Source organism: Diplodia corticola (assembly GCF_001883845.1).
Source record: "Diplodia corticola strain CBS 112549 chromosome Unknown scaffold15, whole genome shotgun sequence".
NCBI lineage: Eukaryota > Fungi > Ascomycota > Dothideomycetes > Botryosphaeriales > Botryosphaeriaceae > Diplodia > Diplodia corticola.
In genome coordinates, this window is record NW_017971494.1 from 509,683 (window position 1) to 525,117 (window position 15,435).

The 15,435-nt window shown below is 59.8% G+C and overlaps 3 protein-coding genes across 3 annotated transcripts; 2 read left to right on the forward strand and 1 right to left on the reverse strand.

Moving 5' to 3' along the window:
* Window positions 1–5,688: 5,688 nt before the first annotated feature.
* Window positions 5,689–6,690, forward strand: BKCO1_15000161 (zinc finger c2h2-type integrase dna-binding protein; the record flags this gene model as incomplete). Its single annotated transcript, XM_020271263.1, has 1 exon — window positions 5,689–6,690. The coding sequence occupies one exon, from the start codon at window positions 5,689–5,691 to the stop codon at window positions 6,688–6,690; it is 1,002 nt and encodes a 333-aa protein (XP_020131952.1).
* Window positions 6,691–6,791: 101 nt separating this feature from the next.
* Window positions 6,792–8,323, forward strand: BKCO1_15000162 (c2h2 finger domain-containing protein; the record flags this gene model as incomplete). Its single annotated transcript, XM_020271264.1, has 3 exons — window positions 6,792–7,238; window positions 7,295–7,803; window positions 8,002–8,323. 3 exons carry the CDS (start codon window positions 6,792–6,794, stop codon window positions 8,321–8,323), a joined length of 1,278 nt encoding a protein of 425 aa, XP_020131968.1.
* A 5,130-nt stretch (window positions 8,324–13,453) lies between these two features.
* Window positions 13,454–15,139, reverse strand: BKCO1_15000163 (f-box protein; the record flags this gene model as incomplete). The annotated part of the gene is made up of 2 exons (XM_020271265.1): window positions 13,454–14,243; window positions 14,304–15,139. The coding sequence occupies 2 exons, from the start codon at window positions 15,137–15,139 to the stop codon at window positions 13,454–13,456; spliced, it is 1,626 nt and encodes a 541-aa protein (XP_020131954.1).
* Between the last annotated feature and the right edge of the window lie 296 nt (window positions 15,140–15,435).

Sequence of the window (15,435 nt, forward strand, 5' to 3'; positions counted from 1 at the left end):
AGCAATGCTGACTGTGTCACCCTCTGAGGGTTGTAGTCGCACACCGCGGCCTTTTGCCTGCCCGCTTGTCTCTTGTCCATGGCACCAACCGCGGACTAGTTTCCATTCTCAAGCGGCTGAGTAACGATGCTAGGGCTAGCGGAATGCTGGTGTGGGGGGAGGCCACGCTGCGATTCGGCCGAACAAAGTCCTGCTCACATGCCGTGAGGCCCACTATCTTCACGGTGGGCGGGCGACGGTGGGCAGCGGAAGCAAGGGGACAGGCAGCCATCACGTGCATGATCCGCACGCACGCCAAACTCAAAGCGGGCCCAGGAGCCATCTGGTCGGAAAGCGGGTGCTTGCGTCAGACAGGAAAATCACCCAGCAGGCCGGCCCTCCGCCCGCGCATCCGCATGCCTCGCAGCCTCCTTTGCTCCCTGTCCTCGCCCACCACCTATCTCGTCCCCTTGTCGCTCCCAGCCAGCCATCGGCAACCCGGCTGCGGGAAGCCTGCCGCGTTGCTGCGCGCCCGACTCCGGTTGGAAGACATCGAGCGGACTTGCCGATCCAGAAAAGTCGGTTGTCGCTGTATCGGGGGCAGATTCGCGAGCAGGTACCGCTTCGAGCGCGGGCCGCATGAACAAAGCTGCCAAATCCCGATTGCCGCACCGTCTTGGGCGAAGGATGGCGGGCAGGGATGCCAGGAGAGGGGCGTCTGCCGTGCCAACTCATCGGTCAACCGGCTACATGATTGATGCTGCTCAGATCCCAATCGATTGCTGCACCCCGGGAGGAGGAGCTAGCGCAACGAGCCGCGAACGCGGCGGCCACGGCGGGCATCGAGATGGGGGTGGTGGCGCCCAGCAAGGCTGCCGCTGCGGGAGAGCGAAACTTGGCATGACAATCTGCAAGACCAGGCAATCTATTACTCTCGGTCGATCAACAGGCCAGTGCGTGCGCGCAGGTGCGTCAGCAGCAATCTGGCAGAGGTTGAATCAATCTCGCTCTTGCTTTTGCCTTTTTCCTGCTGGGGCACCCGGCTCCCAGTCCCCAGCCTGCGCCAGCCTGCAGCGCGTGGGCCCTGCTGCCGGTGCAGAGGTGGGTATGCTGGGCTCAATTTCTGCCCGCAGAAGCAAACATACCGCGAGGTGAGACATGCATGGAGAAGAGCAGGGGATCTCGACGATGGGCACCAATTTGACACGATGGTGTTAGCAATCCCACGGCTGGCGCCGGCGGGGCAGGCCTATCAAAACAGCCATCCGGGCAACGTCCGGTGGATATGGAGGGGCACATCAGTCCACCGCGCACGCGTTCGCGGCGTGAAGCGCAAAGACAGCCCATGTGTGCTTTCGCGCGGCTTGGGGCATCGCTTCTCAACCGTGCTGTACCAGGAGCTCCTTGCAAACGAACAGCCACAAGCACGACCCGGGCGGCTGGTGGGTGGCCGTGTACGCAGTCGGCGGGTTATCCCACTAGCCTCCTCGATCTGGCTGCGGAGACGCCGTTACCCATGGCACGCTTGAGAGATTTGGCAGGCCCGAAGCAGCACTGGCGGTGCGGGGATGCACCGAAGCGCTGTAGGCGAAGCCGATCACCTTTCCGCATTGGGCGCCCAGCGGACGAGCATCCTGGTGGCTGGTGAAGGGCCAGCAGGCGGCGCGAGTCAGAGGGGGGCACAGATCCGTCGCGGCCTCTCCGAGCCTACGGGTTCCCGACGGGCGGCCGCTCTGCGGCTTCGCGCACACTGCCCCTCTACTGCGCCGCACGCTCTAACACTGCCGGCCGACAACACCCACGTCGAAACCCTTTTTTTTTTCTTGCTCGCGGTGGCACGGACCACCATCCTTCCGCCAGCGCACACAGCCCGCACAGCCATCCGACCGCCGGCGCCGCTGTTTGGGATATCCCTGCCGCTGTTTGGCTTCTTTCGCATCGGTCGGGCCCGTAGCCGCTGGTCGCGGTCGCTCGGCGCATGTCTTTGATCGGCGGCACTCGGTAGGCGGCTTCTGCCATCTCCACACGTATCCGTTGCTCTGGACCGTACGACAGGACTCACGCGTCCCCTGGGAAGTGCCGCCAACTGCAAGAACCCTCCATGCGGAGGTTATGAGAAGCATTCCCCCCGGACCAGCTGCATGCCTGCGCGCCCCGGCAAGAGCCCTGTGGCTGTCCAAAGCAACAAAAATCTTCTAACCTCGTGGCTGCGGCATCGCACAGGAACGACCCATGCCGTGTACTCCAGGCGCCTTCTACACCTGCCGGGGCAAGCGAGATGGCGGGCGTCTCGAATGACCCCTCGTGAAGACAATATTCAATTCCGATGACGGACCAACTTAGGCCATCCCCGCGCCTCTAACCACGACGCTCCGTCCCCCAATCCTCCTGCAGGACGCCTGGACCATGCCGTGCACGGGAGCACACGTAGCCATCAGGAAATTCGAACTATCAATACAGGCCAAGCGAACCCCGTCCAGTCTTTCTCAACAACAGTGTCTGGAGAATGCCGCGGGGGGTTCCCAGGGTGCGGCGTGGCAATGGTGCGACATTGCGGAGACTATCAACCGTTATTGCCTCCGCCACGTACCAAGCCGACGCTCCGTTGGATGGTCCAGTATGGCGGCGCCAGATAGGCGGCGGAAGGACGATCGGAAAGAGGGGGGGGGGGCTACTACAAGAGCCGCATCTACCTAGCAGCATCCAGCAGAAAAGCCAAGCCGATGAGCTACCACTCCCGTGGTGCGCGGGGCGTGCGGCAGCGCTACCTGGCGCCGGACGACTGGATCAAGACACGCGGGCAGGCGGGCAGATTTCAGTATTGGGAAGCCAAGATGCGCACAAGCTATATTGGGATCAGGCCGGTGGGGATCATGCCGCAGGAAGCGGTCGGGTTGGTGCGCAGCGGGCAGAGAAGAACGCGCCGAGCGGGTGGTGGTGCCAATGCGGGTGAATTGTTTAGCGATGGGGCCTTCCTCTCGAACGGTTGGAGGGCACTCTCCGTGCCTCGTGGCGTTGCTGGTCAACCCACTTCTGGAGCGAGAGCGACCGCTGCAGGTCGTTGCCAAGCATCACCGGCCGCTGAGGTCTAGAGCGTCCGACGTGAGCAGCACGGACGGGGCTCTCACTAGCCTGCGAATAACGTGCGACGGCGTGGTCAGCGTGCTATGCGCAACCTTCTGACGGTCTCACTGACTATACACGCCCCGGTATCATCAGGCACCAGGGCAGCGAAAAATAAAATAAAAAAACAAAAGCGAAACCGAGGCGCAGGGCCCTGGTCCGACGAGCGAGCAGCTATGCAGCGATAGGGATGGAAAAAGCAAAGCGCCGGCCCCCATGGACATGCAACACGCGCACGTTTGGTTTTTGCACACCTGCCTTGCGGCGCCTTCCTGGCCCATGCGGGTCTTGCCGGTCGCAAACGAGGAGCGTCCTTGCGGACGGCTTGTTGTCGCCGGACCGCAATAGCTGTTGGTTGTGAAAAGCGTTAGTCGACTGTTTTTTTGGCATGCAGCAGGGCCTATTCTTGGGGGCGAGAGGGTCCCGCCTCGCCAACAGCCTCCCCACGGCCTCGCGACGTCCCCTCATGACCGAACCGCCAGCCGCGCTGCAGCGAGCGAGACAAGGCAAACGGCCCCTCGCGCGGGAGACACACAAGGCCATCCAATTTTAGGCAGCCCCCCCGGGAGTGGCAAGTCCCGGGGCCAAAACCACAGTCGGCGAGTCGGCGGGGCAGCGTGCCGGTGGTCGAGTCTGCCTGTCACACACGTAGGCCTGCTAGCCCGACCGCTAGCAGCGACGCGACAACCGTCAACACTGGTCGCTCTGGATTACTACTGATGACACGGGTGCGGACTGCGCCCAAGCGTGCCGGTGGAACGCTCCCACGGATCGAGGCCGTGTCCGAATCCGGCACCGTCTGCTGCTTAGTCGTCCGCGAGGCGGGGCAGGCGCATGCGCGGGGAAGAGAGGTTCTGTCGAGTGACGCCAGGCCATCGTACTCGGCGGCAGCATCGCAGCGCAAGATCCTCGCCCAGCGCGTCGGAAGGCGCGGGGGGTGGCATGGCTTGTCCCCAGCACGACGGCACAGCAGGCGTCACGGCCCAATCAAGCGACAGGCGGTGGCAGCGGGCGTGGGGGGAGGGCGCTTGGAGAGGCGGTCATGGTTGAGGGTGTGCGGCCTGGCTGCTCAGCCCTATCCAATGCGCTGGGCCTGCTCGCGGGCCTTCTCAGGGGAAGCAGATCGAGATGACCATCCCCGCGGGAGAGGCACCACCGCAAGCGAGCACGCTGCTCATCATCTCGGCCGCCCGTCTGCACGCACGCAGCCATGGGCGCGATTGGCCCGCCGGCAACCCTGCGACCCGCAGATGATGAATGACCTGCGGCGGGCTGCGCTTCGATTCGCGCGCCGCCGCCGCCGCCGCCGCGCACAGCGCGGTGGGCACCGTGGGCGAGGCCGGCGCTCAACGCTGGCACACCGGCGTGGGGCGATGGCGACAGGCGCGGTGCGGCGGAGCGGTTCGTCGCGGAGCGGTTCGCCGCAGTGACAGCGGTATGGCGGGTGCCTGGCGGTGCAGCGGTGCTCGCTGGAGCCCCATCGATGACGCTACCGTCGGCAGCGTCGAGGAGCGCGCATCGCCATGACGCAGGGCCCTCGGGGACGGCGGCGGTCGGATTAGGGCTCGGGCATGGTCGCCCATGCCAGGCACATTCCTCGCGCAGGGCCCCTGGCCGCCCTCTAATGATAGCTCAGCATTCTCCCAAAGCGGGCGGTGGGGGCGGTAAAGGCAGCGGCGAGCATGAGGGCAGAAGGCTGTGCGAGCCAACACAGCCACGGGTGCGTGGGTGCAGCAGACGGGCTCGCCGGGCCCCCCGGGACGGCGCAGCCAATGGCGCCCGCAGACTGCTCCCGACGCAGTGGGCGAGACAGGGGCGCGGGCAGGATTGGGGCAATGATCGCTTCCCGCTGCCAGATGGGGAGCGCGGGCGTGCGGCGTGTGCAGATTGCGGCCTGGCGGCGCGCGGACACACCGCATCGTCCTGCGCGGCCCCCAAGCCACCTGCTCGTCCGGCGCGCGCGATCTGGCGGGGGTGTGCGAAGATGCCTTTCTTCTGCGCAGCCTGCTAGCGCGGATTCACCGTCTGTCCACCTCATGCCATGGATTGCGCGCAGCACCGTAGGGCAGCGCCAACCCGGGCCCCGAACGAGTGCCATGCGCCGCCCACACCACGCTTATTATACATAGCCAGCGCGCCGCGACGTGCCATCTCTCCAGAGCGCTGCCGATCGTCAGAACCCAAGCCTTTGTGCAGTCCCTATTGATCCTTCCGCGCCGGACTCGCCTGCCCTAACGGGACCCCCCCGGTTGTGTGTTCTGTGTTCTTCCGGCCAAGAAAAAGCAATCCTTCCGGGCGATCTCGCATCATCGGCTTTGCATTTGAGATACAGCCTGGCCCCCAAGCCCGTCCCCGTGCTCTCGCCCGGGCCCGCCCTCAGCCTGGTAGGTGAAACCCCCCCCCATGCCCTTGCCCGCGTTGTGCCAACAACCTTTGCTGCCCGCCGCTCGAGCTCTCCTCCATCCGCACCATTATATTTAGTCCCCGCGGCCCGCCCGCACTCCTACAGGATTCGCCAATGCTAACCGTCCCCTCAGGCCGCAAGTTCCTCATAATACCTCTGCGCCGCTGACTCCAAGAGGGCCAATGGTCTCATACCTCGACCCCTCTGCCCACAACACCATGTCTCCCAACGACTTCGACCTTTATCCCTCGCAGGAGGAGTCGTACGGCAGCGTCTTCGCCCACAGCCAATATCCCGCCGTGACGCAGCCATACCACCACTTCACCAGCTTCGACGCCCAGCCCAACATCCACGCCTTCAGTGCGCCGCAGAGCAGCAACATGTACGCCTTCAAGCAGAACTACCTCCCCTACTCGCCCGCCGCGTCGCCCGCCTCGGGCTCCCAATCATTCGAGGTCTGCCCGCCGCAGCTCTCCACTGCCTCCGAGTCGACCGCGTCGGCGCAGAGCACGTCGCCGTCGGCCGCCGGCTCCCCGTCCATGGGCCAGCACTTCATCGAGCAGCCCTGGAGCGTGCTCGGCCACGGCCTGGGCCTCGCGCCGGGCCTCGAGGCGAGCGAGCCCTTCACCACGTGCGGTTTCGAGTACGAGAGCATGGTGGCGCCCGACAGCAAGATCTCGGGATGTGTTGGTGAGTCCAAACTTTCTTCGCCGTCGCAAGCCAGCGCGCGCACCGCCTTTCCCTTCGCCCTCCGTCATGTCTCCACTTCCGATGCACGGCGGCGATCGGGTGCACAGGCTCCTCGCGAGCGTGCTGTCGGCGCCGCGAGTCAGCAGCCTGTTGCACCCTCCTTGGGCCGGTCGTCGACGCCGGTCAAGGATGAAGACGTCTTCAAGACGCCGACCACGCCAGCATCCGCAATGGTTTCATTTCCCCCATCGTCTGCGCCTCTTTCCTATCACTCTTCCGGGCGATCGGCAGCAGCTGCAATGAGCGCAAATCGGAAGCGCCGAAGTTCCCTTTTGTCAAACCAAATGCGGCCTAGTGGGGCGCCAGCCGAGCTTTCAGCTGGCTTCGTCCTCGCCAAGGCTTCAGCCTCCCCCGTCTCTCAAGTATCTGCATCCCCGCAAGCCGCTTCAGACGCTTCCTCATTTCCAATGGATTCTTCCTGTTGGTTTCCTTGATTTCTGTCTCTCTCCTCTCCCGCGCGTTGGCATTGCTTTCCTCGACGCGATATCTGCACATCTCTCCACCTGCATTGGAACACCCCCCACTGACCACCATAATGCTGGCAGACCCGACCTTGATCCAGCCATTCCCAGAGGCCCTCCAGTACGGAGGCTCTCCCTTCCCGGACTTCTCTACTCCCTCGCTGCAATTTCAGACTTTTGTGGAGCAGCCGCCGTCTCCCGCCCCGTCCAACACCTCTTCCCACACCAACATGGCCGACTCGAGGCGCTTCAAGCGCTCCAGCAGCCAGTCGCCCTACCTCCACCAGCAGTCCTACCAACCCTACCCGTCCTACAACAACGCCCGGCGCCCATCCGTGGTATCCGTCCAGTCCCGCCAGTCCCAGGGAAGCGGTCGTAGCAACAGCTTCGAGCTGGACGAGGAGTCGCGGGAGAAGGGCTTGTGCCCCATCGAGGGGTGCGGCCGTGTGTTCAAGGACCTCAAGGCTCACATGCTCACCCACCAGAGTGAGCGTCCTGAGAAGTGTCCGATCACCACCTGCGTAAGTTGATCCGAGCTTTATTGGAGCGATTCATCGTGGCTAATTGGTACCCACAGGAGTACCACCTCAAGGGCTTCGCCAGAAAGTACGACAAGAACAGGCACACCCTGACCCACTACAAGGGCACGATGGTGTGCGGCTTCTGCCCCGGTTCCGGCTCTGCGGCCGAGAAGTCGTTCAACCGCGCCGATGTCTTCAAGCGGCACCTCACTTCGGTGCACGGCGTCGAGCAGACACCACCCAACAGTCGCAAGAAGAGCCCGGCGACCAAGAAGGCCTACACTGGCACCAGCACTGCAGGCACTTGCTCGACCTGCTCGGTCACCTTCGCAAACGCGCAGGACTTCTACGAGCATCTCGACGACTGCGTGCTGCGCGTCGTGCAGCAGGCCGAGCCCTCCGAGGCCATCAACCAGAAGCTGCTCACCAGCGTGGCTGACGATGAGGATGTCAAGGAGACGATGGACAAGCACCATCTGCCCAATGACATGCCCGAGTACACGGGCAACTACGACGAGGAGGAAGAGGAGGAGGACTACGACAACGACGACGCCAACGACGACACGTACGGTGCGCGTCGCACTAAGAAGGCGCGGAAAGGGAACAATTCGCATTGACAATTAACACATCCCCGGGGTGTCGGATCGCACGCCGGGGATGGTACTCCCACCACCACCACCCAAAAGCCCTCTGGTGAGAGAGGCAACAACCGCCGCGTCGGCCTGACCCTTTCCAAGGGCGGGGTCACGCTGCCGTCGGCCAGTTCGCGCAAGAAGCGCAAGAACTACCCCGTCTCCTGGGGCTGCCCTGTGGAGCGCATGAAGATGAAGAAGCGGGTCCTCTGTGTGTACGACGGGCCGCGCCGGCTGTGGAAGGATGACATGATGCTCGACCAGGAATTCGAGGTCCGCATGAAGCTGCCTGGCGGTGACGGCAAGCAGTGGGTGACGGACCTCGACGTGCAGACGCTGAAGCGCGCCGAGGCTCTACACGCCATGCCCGAGGAAGACAAGGGCGAGTCCAAATGGGACAATGTCATCGGGGGCGCAGCCATGTCCTTCGATGCCACTGAGCTCGCGATATGACCAGCGAGCGTCGCCCTTGCTTCCCCCGTGTACTTCTAAAGAACCAGCCTAATTTTCCTTGCCTGTCTACTTTCCTTTGTTCACTATACCTTGTCTTGTGCTTCGATGTTCGGCGTTGGGGAACAGCAGCGATCTGGGGGATACCATGTACTGCACCGTACCTGCTTCTTGGCCTTACTTCGAGTCGTTTTCACTACTTGGCGCCAATGTTGCTTGCACGGTTGGAAGTCTTTTGACGACTACATACACCCACCCCCCATTCGAAGCGCTCGCTGAGGGATGGATACGCGTAATGTTGGCTTCACGTCATGGTTTTTCAGCGCTTGGTCACCTCCCCCTTTTTTCTTTCCCTTTTTTTTTTTTTTTGCAAAATCATCACACCATATACCAGCAAAAAAGCGATGCCACGGACGTGGCGACGGGAGGGGAATTGTCCTTATCGAAGAGAAGAAACACGGAAGAGGTGGGGAATTACTTGGTTCGGCTGGTCTGGACTCTTGCCTCATTACCAAATACCACAAACGCATGATGAATCTAGACAGCGGATCCTCAGCATGTGAAAGGAGCATTGTAACAAGTAGCTACCGCAATAACAAAGAGACTACGTACGGAAGGCTTGCTACAGGACCACGGCGAGGTGCCATGACGCTGAGTCACACGGGCGCGTGTGGGCTGGTTGGATTGCGGAACCACGGTGATGAATTGATCATGCGATCTGTGTTGCGCGCGCGGCGCCCTCTTACTCAATAGTCGCAGAAACCAACCAGCGCAGCGATTGCTGATTCCTGGCCGGCCCCCATGCACAGTGGCAGCAGGCTGCAACGCGCTCCTTTGAGACAGCAGAAGGCTGCCTGCGACCCGACGGCTCGGGCGGCCACACAACACTTCCAAACATTTCGCAGGAAATTCCTTCGCGCCTCGCGCTGCGATTCGCGCGCACGCCGGGGAAGTCGGCCCCTTCTCTCATTCCCCCCTTTTCCGTGCATGGCTGCATCGAATTAGGGCTCATCCTGCGAGAAGAACCACAGCGTTTGGCGCTAGGGAAGGGAAAGAAAAACAGAAAAGATGGACGGCCAGGGCGAGTCCGACCGGTCGTATTACGATGCTGTTGTTGTTGTTGCATGGGCCCATCAGCGCACCGCCCCAGACGAGACAGCGCCTCTTTCGCTGCCCTCGTTCTTTTCTTTCCTTATCGCGTCGTCAGTAGTAGTAGCAAAAACAGTAGTGCACGGCGCGAACGGCCCACTAGCAAGCACCCGCCATATCCGAACCGGTCACCACCCCAGCTGCCTACTTCGCTTGCGCGAGCGTAACGCGGTGCCAACGAACCACTAGGTATCCGTACTCCACACTACCTCACCCCTTCCTTCCCGTCGGCGCCGGCGCGCGATGGAGCTCATCGGTCGGGGGGTCGGGACGCGAGACGACGGCGACAGGGAAGGAGCAGTGGGCAATGGCGCGAACTGCTCCTTCCGAGCTTAACAGCTAGCCTTCCTCGCCCGTCCGCTTTCGTCACAGGCACGTCCCGGCCTGAGTCGTTCGCGAAGGGGGGTGATGAGGGGGTTCGAGTGTTCTTCGAGTGGGGTGCGCGGGCCGGGCGCTCAGTCATTGGGCCTCGGCTATCTGATTCATCTACTAATCCATCGCATTAATTGCCAGACTGCTATGAGGCGGTCCTGGCACGCTGGAGAGATCAGAGCGGGGAGTTAGCTCCGGCGCGGTGCAAGGGAGGCCATGGCAGCGCATGGTAGGGCCGAACGCTCTGGCCACTCCACCCTAAACCCACCGCCCGCCGCGGTCTCTGTCTCATCATACACGCTGCCTCTTGTTGCTGGCGCGCGAGACAGAAACGTCGTCCTGCTGGTTCCTGGCTCCTGGGTCTCGAGGCTGGCTGAAACTGCACGCTTACAACGCTTATCATGCACCCGGCCCAAGTCGAGCAACAGCAGAGGGAAAAACGTGGCGGCGAGCCCTTCGTCCGCTTGCTCTCGCTCTTGCAGCGACGCCAGACGCAGGGTAACGACACCGGTCGTTTTCCTTGCCTATACGGAGGTCCTGCTCGCAACCGCCCCTAAAAATAAACATAGCCTTCTGACAAGCAGCCGCTCTCCATTGATATTTGTGCTCCCTATACTGCCTTCTCGCCCCACGCCTGCCGCGCCTGCATTATTTTTGTCTCCCTCGCACATGACGGCCTTCTCTGCCCTAGCCCGTCCCCCCCATCCCACCCCGGATCATCAGAGAGGAAAAAGAGTGGGAGTGAGATCCAAGCCCGGCCATCAAAAACGCCTCGACCACAGCCACCACCAGCTCCACAGGAGAGACCGATCCCCCAACCCCGTCAGAACCTTCCTGTCTGACGCATCCACCGCAAATCATGGCGGTGTGGCTTTTGAGCCACCGACAACCACTAACTTTACTTATCTCACGCACTTGTGGCTGTTTAGACGTCAGTTTTGTTCCGTGTGGCTGTCCCGCACGAGCCCCCTCCACCTCCGTGTGTTTCTCCGTCCCGCTCCCCGTTCGGCCCATCGTATGATCCTGAGCGCTCAGCAGTAGCAGCGGCCCTCTAGTTCGACTGACCGGCTCCCGCCAGGATCGAAACTCCGATGCCCTCCCTCACTACTGCCTGGCCGCCGGCCGGCTTGGCTGACGGGACCGTACGTCTCCTTCCCGTTCCTCCGATCCGTTGGTTGTCGGCTCGTGAAGAATTCGAAGCCCGCCGTAAGCATCATGGCGTCAGAATAGGGGCAGTGGTGGTAGTAGGTAGACGTAGTAGGCTTCGGGACGTTCAGCGTAAACCTTTCCGTATACGTGCCTTTTTTTTATTCTTTTTTATTTTATTTTGGTTCCCCGTATATGTGGCGCAAAAAAGAAGGAAATCCCCAAATGTGTTTGGATGTGTGCGTGCATGTGCGTGTGCACAACAGCAAAGTTTGGTTATTCGGCAAAGAGCTCCGTTCCTGTGCAGGCGTGCGTGCATGGAGAGAGTTACCTGCACGACGGTCCGTTGAAGCTTGTGTGCCATGCCCCCCACCCCTTTCCCTTTCCCAACCCCGCGGGAACTGTTCCTCTTCCCCCCCCAACGCCCTCCAAAAATAAAAACGTCCCGCAATATCTGTTGCGCGTTTCACCCGACGAGCTGGGATTCGGAACACTTCCCGAGAGATGGCGTGGGACAGCCTTGCGATGTGTCGCCGAGGCTCATGCAGAAGATCTATTGAATCCCGTTCCCGTGGGTCGTCGTCCGTCATTGCGCACGTCAAACCACAGTACCGGACCCGTCAATGTTGGCAGAACCGCGGCGTTTACATGCTGCCCTGTCTGTCGGATCCGAGGGGCAACAAAAACGAAAACACGAGATGCAGCATCAGCAGAAGCAGCAGCAGAGGTAGTAGTACGCGCCACCTTGGTAAAGTTGCCGATTTTGTGTTGAGTAGAAGTCCTCTTGACGGAGTGCCACGTGGCGTTGAGGCTAGTTCTCGGACGTTCGATCATGGCAAGTTCGTGAAGACAAAGCTGAAGATCCGGTGCAATAAAGTATGCTCTTTGAAGAGCTATGATGCATATTTTAGCTGTGCTAGAAGTTCAGTGCTTTCAATGACACCTGATAAACGGGATGGGTAAGACGCCGCGGAACAAGAGGATGACATACCCCGCTAGCCCGCAGGAGCCATCGTCGTCCCATAGAAACCATACGGTACTAAGTTCAATGGTGAGCTACAGAGTGATATTTGCATTCTCTTGTTTTTTGAGGAAAAGAAGCATGCTCTTGATTGTAAGTTCTAAGTTCTCGTCAGGGCTCCTCTGCAACCAGGACTGTTTTGCCAGTGGTGTCTTTGGGTCCTGTAAGAAGTATGTTCGGCCTCAGGGATGAAACTTTTGTAGTCACATCATCTGCAATCTTCGCAGATAGATCCATCCGGATTGCGCTTCCCACTCGAAGTATCGCCAGCAGTTTCACCAGCTGGCTTAGCCTCAGTTACTGTTGTCGGCTGCTCTACGGTGGCTCCAGCCGACTTCGCTCCGTGCTTTCCATGCACATCTGAATGACCGAGATTTCTCGCAGGCTCCAGATGATCTCGGACTCGCTGCTTTAGAACTTTGGTCTCTGTAAAACACACCTGTGAGACTCTTGTTCGGAAGGAAGGAAAAAAAAAACAAGTGACAGGTGGAAGTTCCCGCCAAGCTCCCTCACTGCCGTTCTTTGTAGAGTGAGAGCAGAACGGGCTTACCTGGGAAGCCACCCTCAGCTTTGCGATCCCACAACAACACGCTCTGAACTTCTGCAGATGCATCTTCCTGGGCGCCTGCAACCTCAGACGGTTTGTACGTCTTTTCCGGTTAGTACAGCTTTGCATATCTCGCCGGGACAGCCCTTGCAACAATGGAGCTCATGGTAGGATATACCAAATTAACGGTGAACAGGCCGCCTGTGGCGGGAATAAGCGAGATCTCGCCTATGGTCGTGCCGAAAGTCGAGAGCAGCTCTTGTCCAAACTTCGGGAAAATGCAAGTCAGCGTGAGCTCAATGCAGGGCGTAGTGCACAATCATGGGAGCTGGACGAGAAGCCTTGGCCTGCTCGTCTGGTGGTTGGGACTACCCACATAAGCCGCGCGGAGCATCCATTTGCATTGTGTGCAATAGGTTATTGCCACACGGGGCAGCTTTACGTCCGACATGGTGCTGAAGTATTGATCGAACCAGATGGGATCAAAGTCGAGGTATGAAGTAACGTCGACAGCCGACGTCATGCAGCGCCAAAAATTGCGAGATCGGCGCAAGGATTAAACTCTCGGCCACATTTGTTCCGGCTCTACCTGGTATTTCAGGCTACGACTTTTACTCACCAAGTTGAAACCGTCGTAAGAATCCCGCACATATGCTTGCCGTGAACACATGGAACATTTACGATGAAAACAAGTCTTTCTGAACTGTTGAAGCTACGCAATGCCTCCAAAACCAATCTGGACAAATCTAGGTACGCCTTGCCACGCTGAATCATAGCTGTAAGGAATGCGCAGTGTACATGTAGCGAACGACGCAAAAAGAAGGGGCATACTGTACGTGCTCTCATTAAATCGTCGGACTCGTGTACATTCTAGTAGCTTCACCTTGGTCTGAGTTGATTACTTCCGCTCCCTTAGTTCTCCATTGCCCTCAGGCCGTTGTGCTCCACTGGATCCCTTAGCATCGTCCAGAAGTGGGATCGACTCGATGCTACCACTTTGTCCTGCCTTTGGGACGTTCATCCCTGCGGCTGCGCCCACGCTCAACTTTTGCGGGCTATTCTGTTCGTCGCCGACCCCCTCAACTTTGGGCGCCGATTCCTCCTTATCTTCACCGGGTGTTTTCAGCCCACCACTGACGTCCGGTGAGCTTTGCCACTTCGACACGTCCCGTTTGAGTTGGTCAAGTTCCTTCTGGAAGCGCTTGCCAAACACTTCAATATAATAGTTGGCGCCGTTGTAAATCGACCAAATGAACACCGTCATGAGGAATCCCGACGACGCCCAACGGTACCAGAACCAGATTGGACATGGCACCATCGTAAGGACGGCGTACGAATATTGGATGAGCATGAAGGCAGGCTCTTGCCAAGCATTCGGGAGGCTCAGCACCGCCTTTCCAATCAAAGTCGGCCCATACGACTTGCGCAGCCAGGTGAAAGACGTCGGACGCCCTGCAGCGATCTTCTCGCGGCGCCTGACAGTGATCAAGAAGTGGTATGCCAGCTGCCAAATTGCGTATGGTACGGTAGCCCAGATGACCATCTGGCGGAGAGTGTAGTGTTCCGGAGAGTCGGGAGCAGAATGTATTATGGTGTGAACTGCCGGGAACTTCTCGAGCTGGACAGAGGCCGGAAGAAGATGAACCATGCAATGGAGGGCCGCGCATGGCATGATGTGAATGAAGAGACTGGACACCATGTTAGTGGCGCGGAACACTCATTCGGTACCGACCTTGGCGTCTACTTACGAGGTGACCTTGTCCAGAGAGTGGAATACTAGCGAGTTCCTCCACATGGCAATGGCCACGGCGTTATTGCCAAAGGCCAAGCAGTAAGAACTGATGAACATGCGTTTGCTGTTGGGGAAGATCCAGATGCTGAGGAATAAGAGAAAGTTCGTAAAGTAGCAGAGATCGGCCAAGAAGTAGTGATATCCCTTCTTGTGGTAGGTGTAGTACCGAATAGGCATGAAGTAGAGCAGTTGTGCAGAGTACCAGGTATGGAACCATTCCGGATGCGCGCCGATGAGGTAGCCGCTGATGAAGATGTTGAGCACACCAGCAATAAAAGAAAGCTTCTCGCGTGCCGTCACGGCCTTGGAATCGTTCCACTTGTCGCCCAGACGGTCAACGGACTGGGTCATGCGCTTCTTGTACTTTTCCAACTGTTCATCTGCGGTAGGGGCGCGTCGCCGCCATTCATCGATGACCTTGTCCTTTGCACTCATGCCTTGAGACTTCAAACGCTGCTGCTGGCGCTGAAGCTTTGTCTTTTGTTCGGAGATCGAACGCTGGAACTGCTCGAGGCGCTGAGGGAGCGCAAGGTTTTCGATCATGTCGAAGATGGTGAGGCGGTCGGGGGGAACGAAGCTCTCGTCGTCGTCATCGTCAGACTTGCTACTGGCGGAGAAAGAGCCCCAGCGCGAGAGTTCGGATGAATCTGGAGATGGGGATGTGTAATCATCACCACCGAGCGCGGACGATGCATGCGTTGAGTCACCGGCAGAAGGTATCTGCGAGGACTCAGAGACGCCACCGAGGGCAGGCTCCGAGCGAGAGCTCGGGATGGGTTGCGGATCAGACATGCTGAGCGTTTCTTCGACAGCTTGAAGGCTGGTTCGGGGGTTGGGATTCAGGGGGTCGTGGAGGATCGATCTGGACGCATGGTGTTGTTGTTGTCAGTCTCGAAACCAGACCGCTGAGAGGGAAACGCAGGGTCTAGAGCGCGGGAAGGAGCGTACGTGTGACGCGGACGCGATATTTTGCTAGCTCCGCGGCCTAGTGCATCATGTGGAGGTTGACGGGAAAGGAAGCAGCGCGACGGTGCGCAGGGAACAGGGTGTCGAAGACGTGGTCAAGGAGACGGCCGTGATTGGAGTCG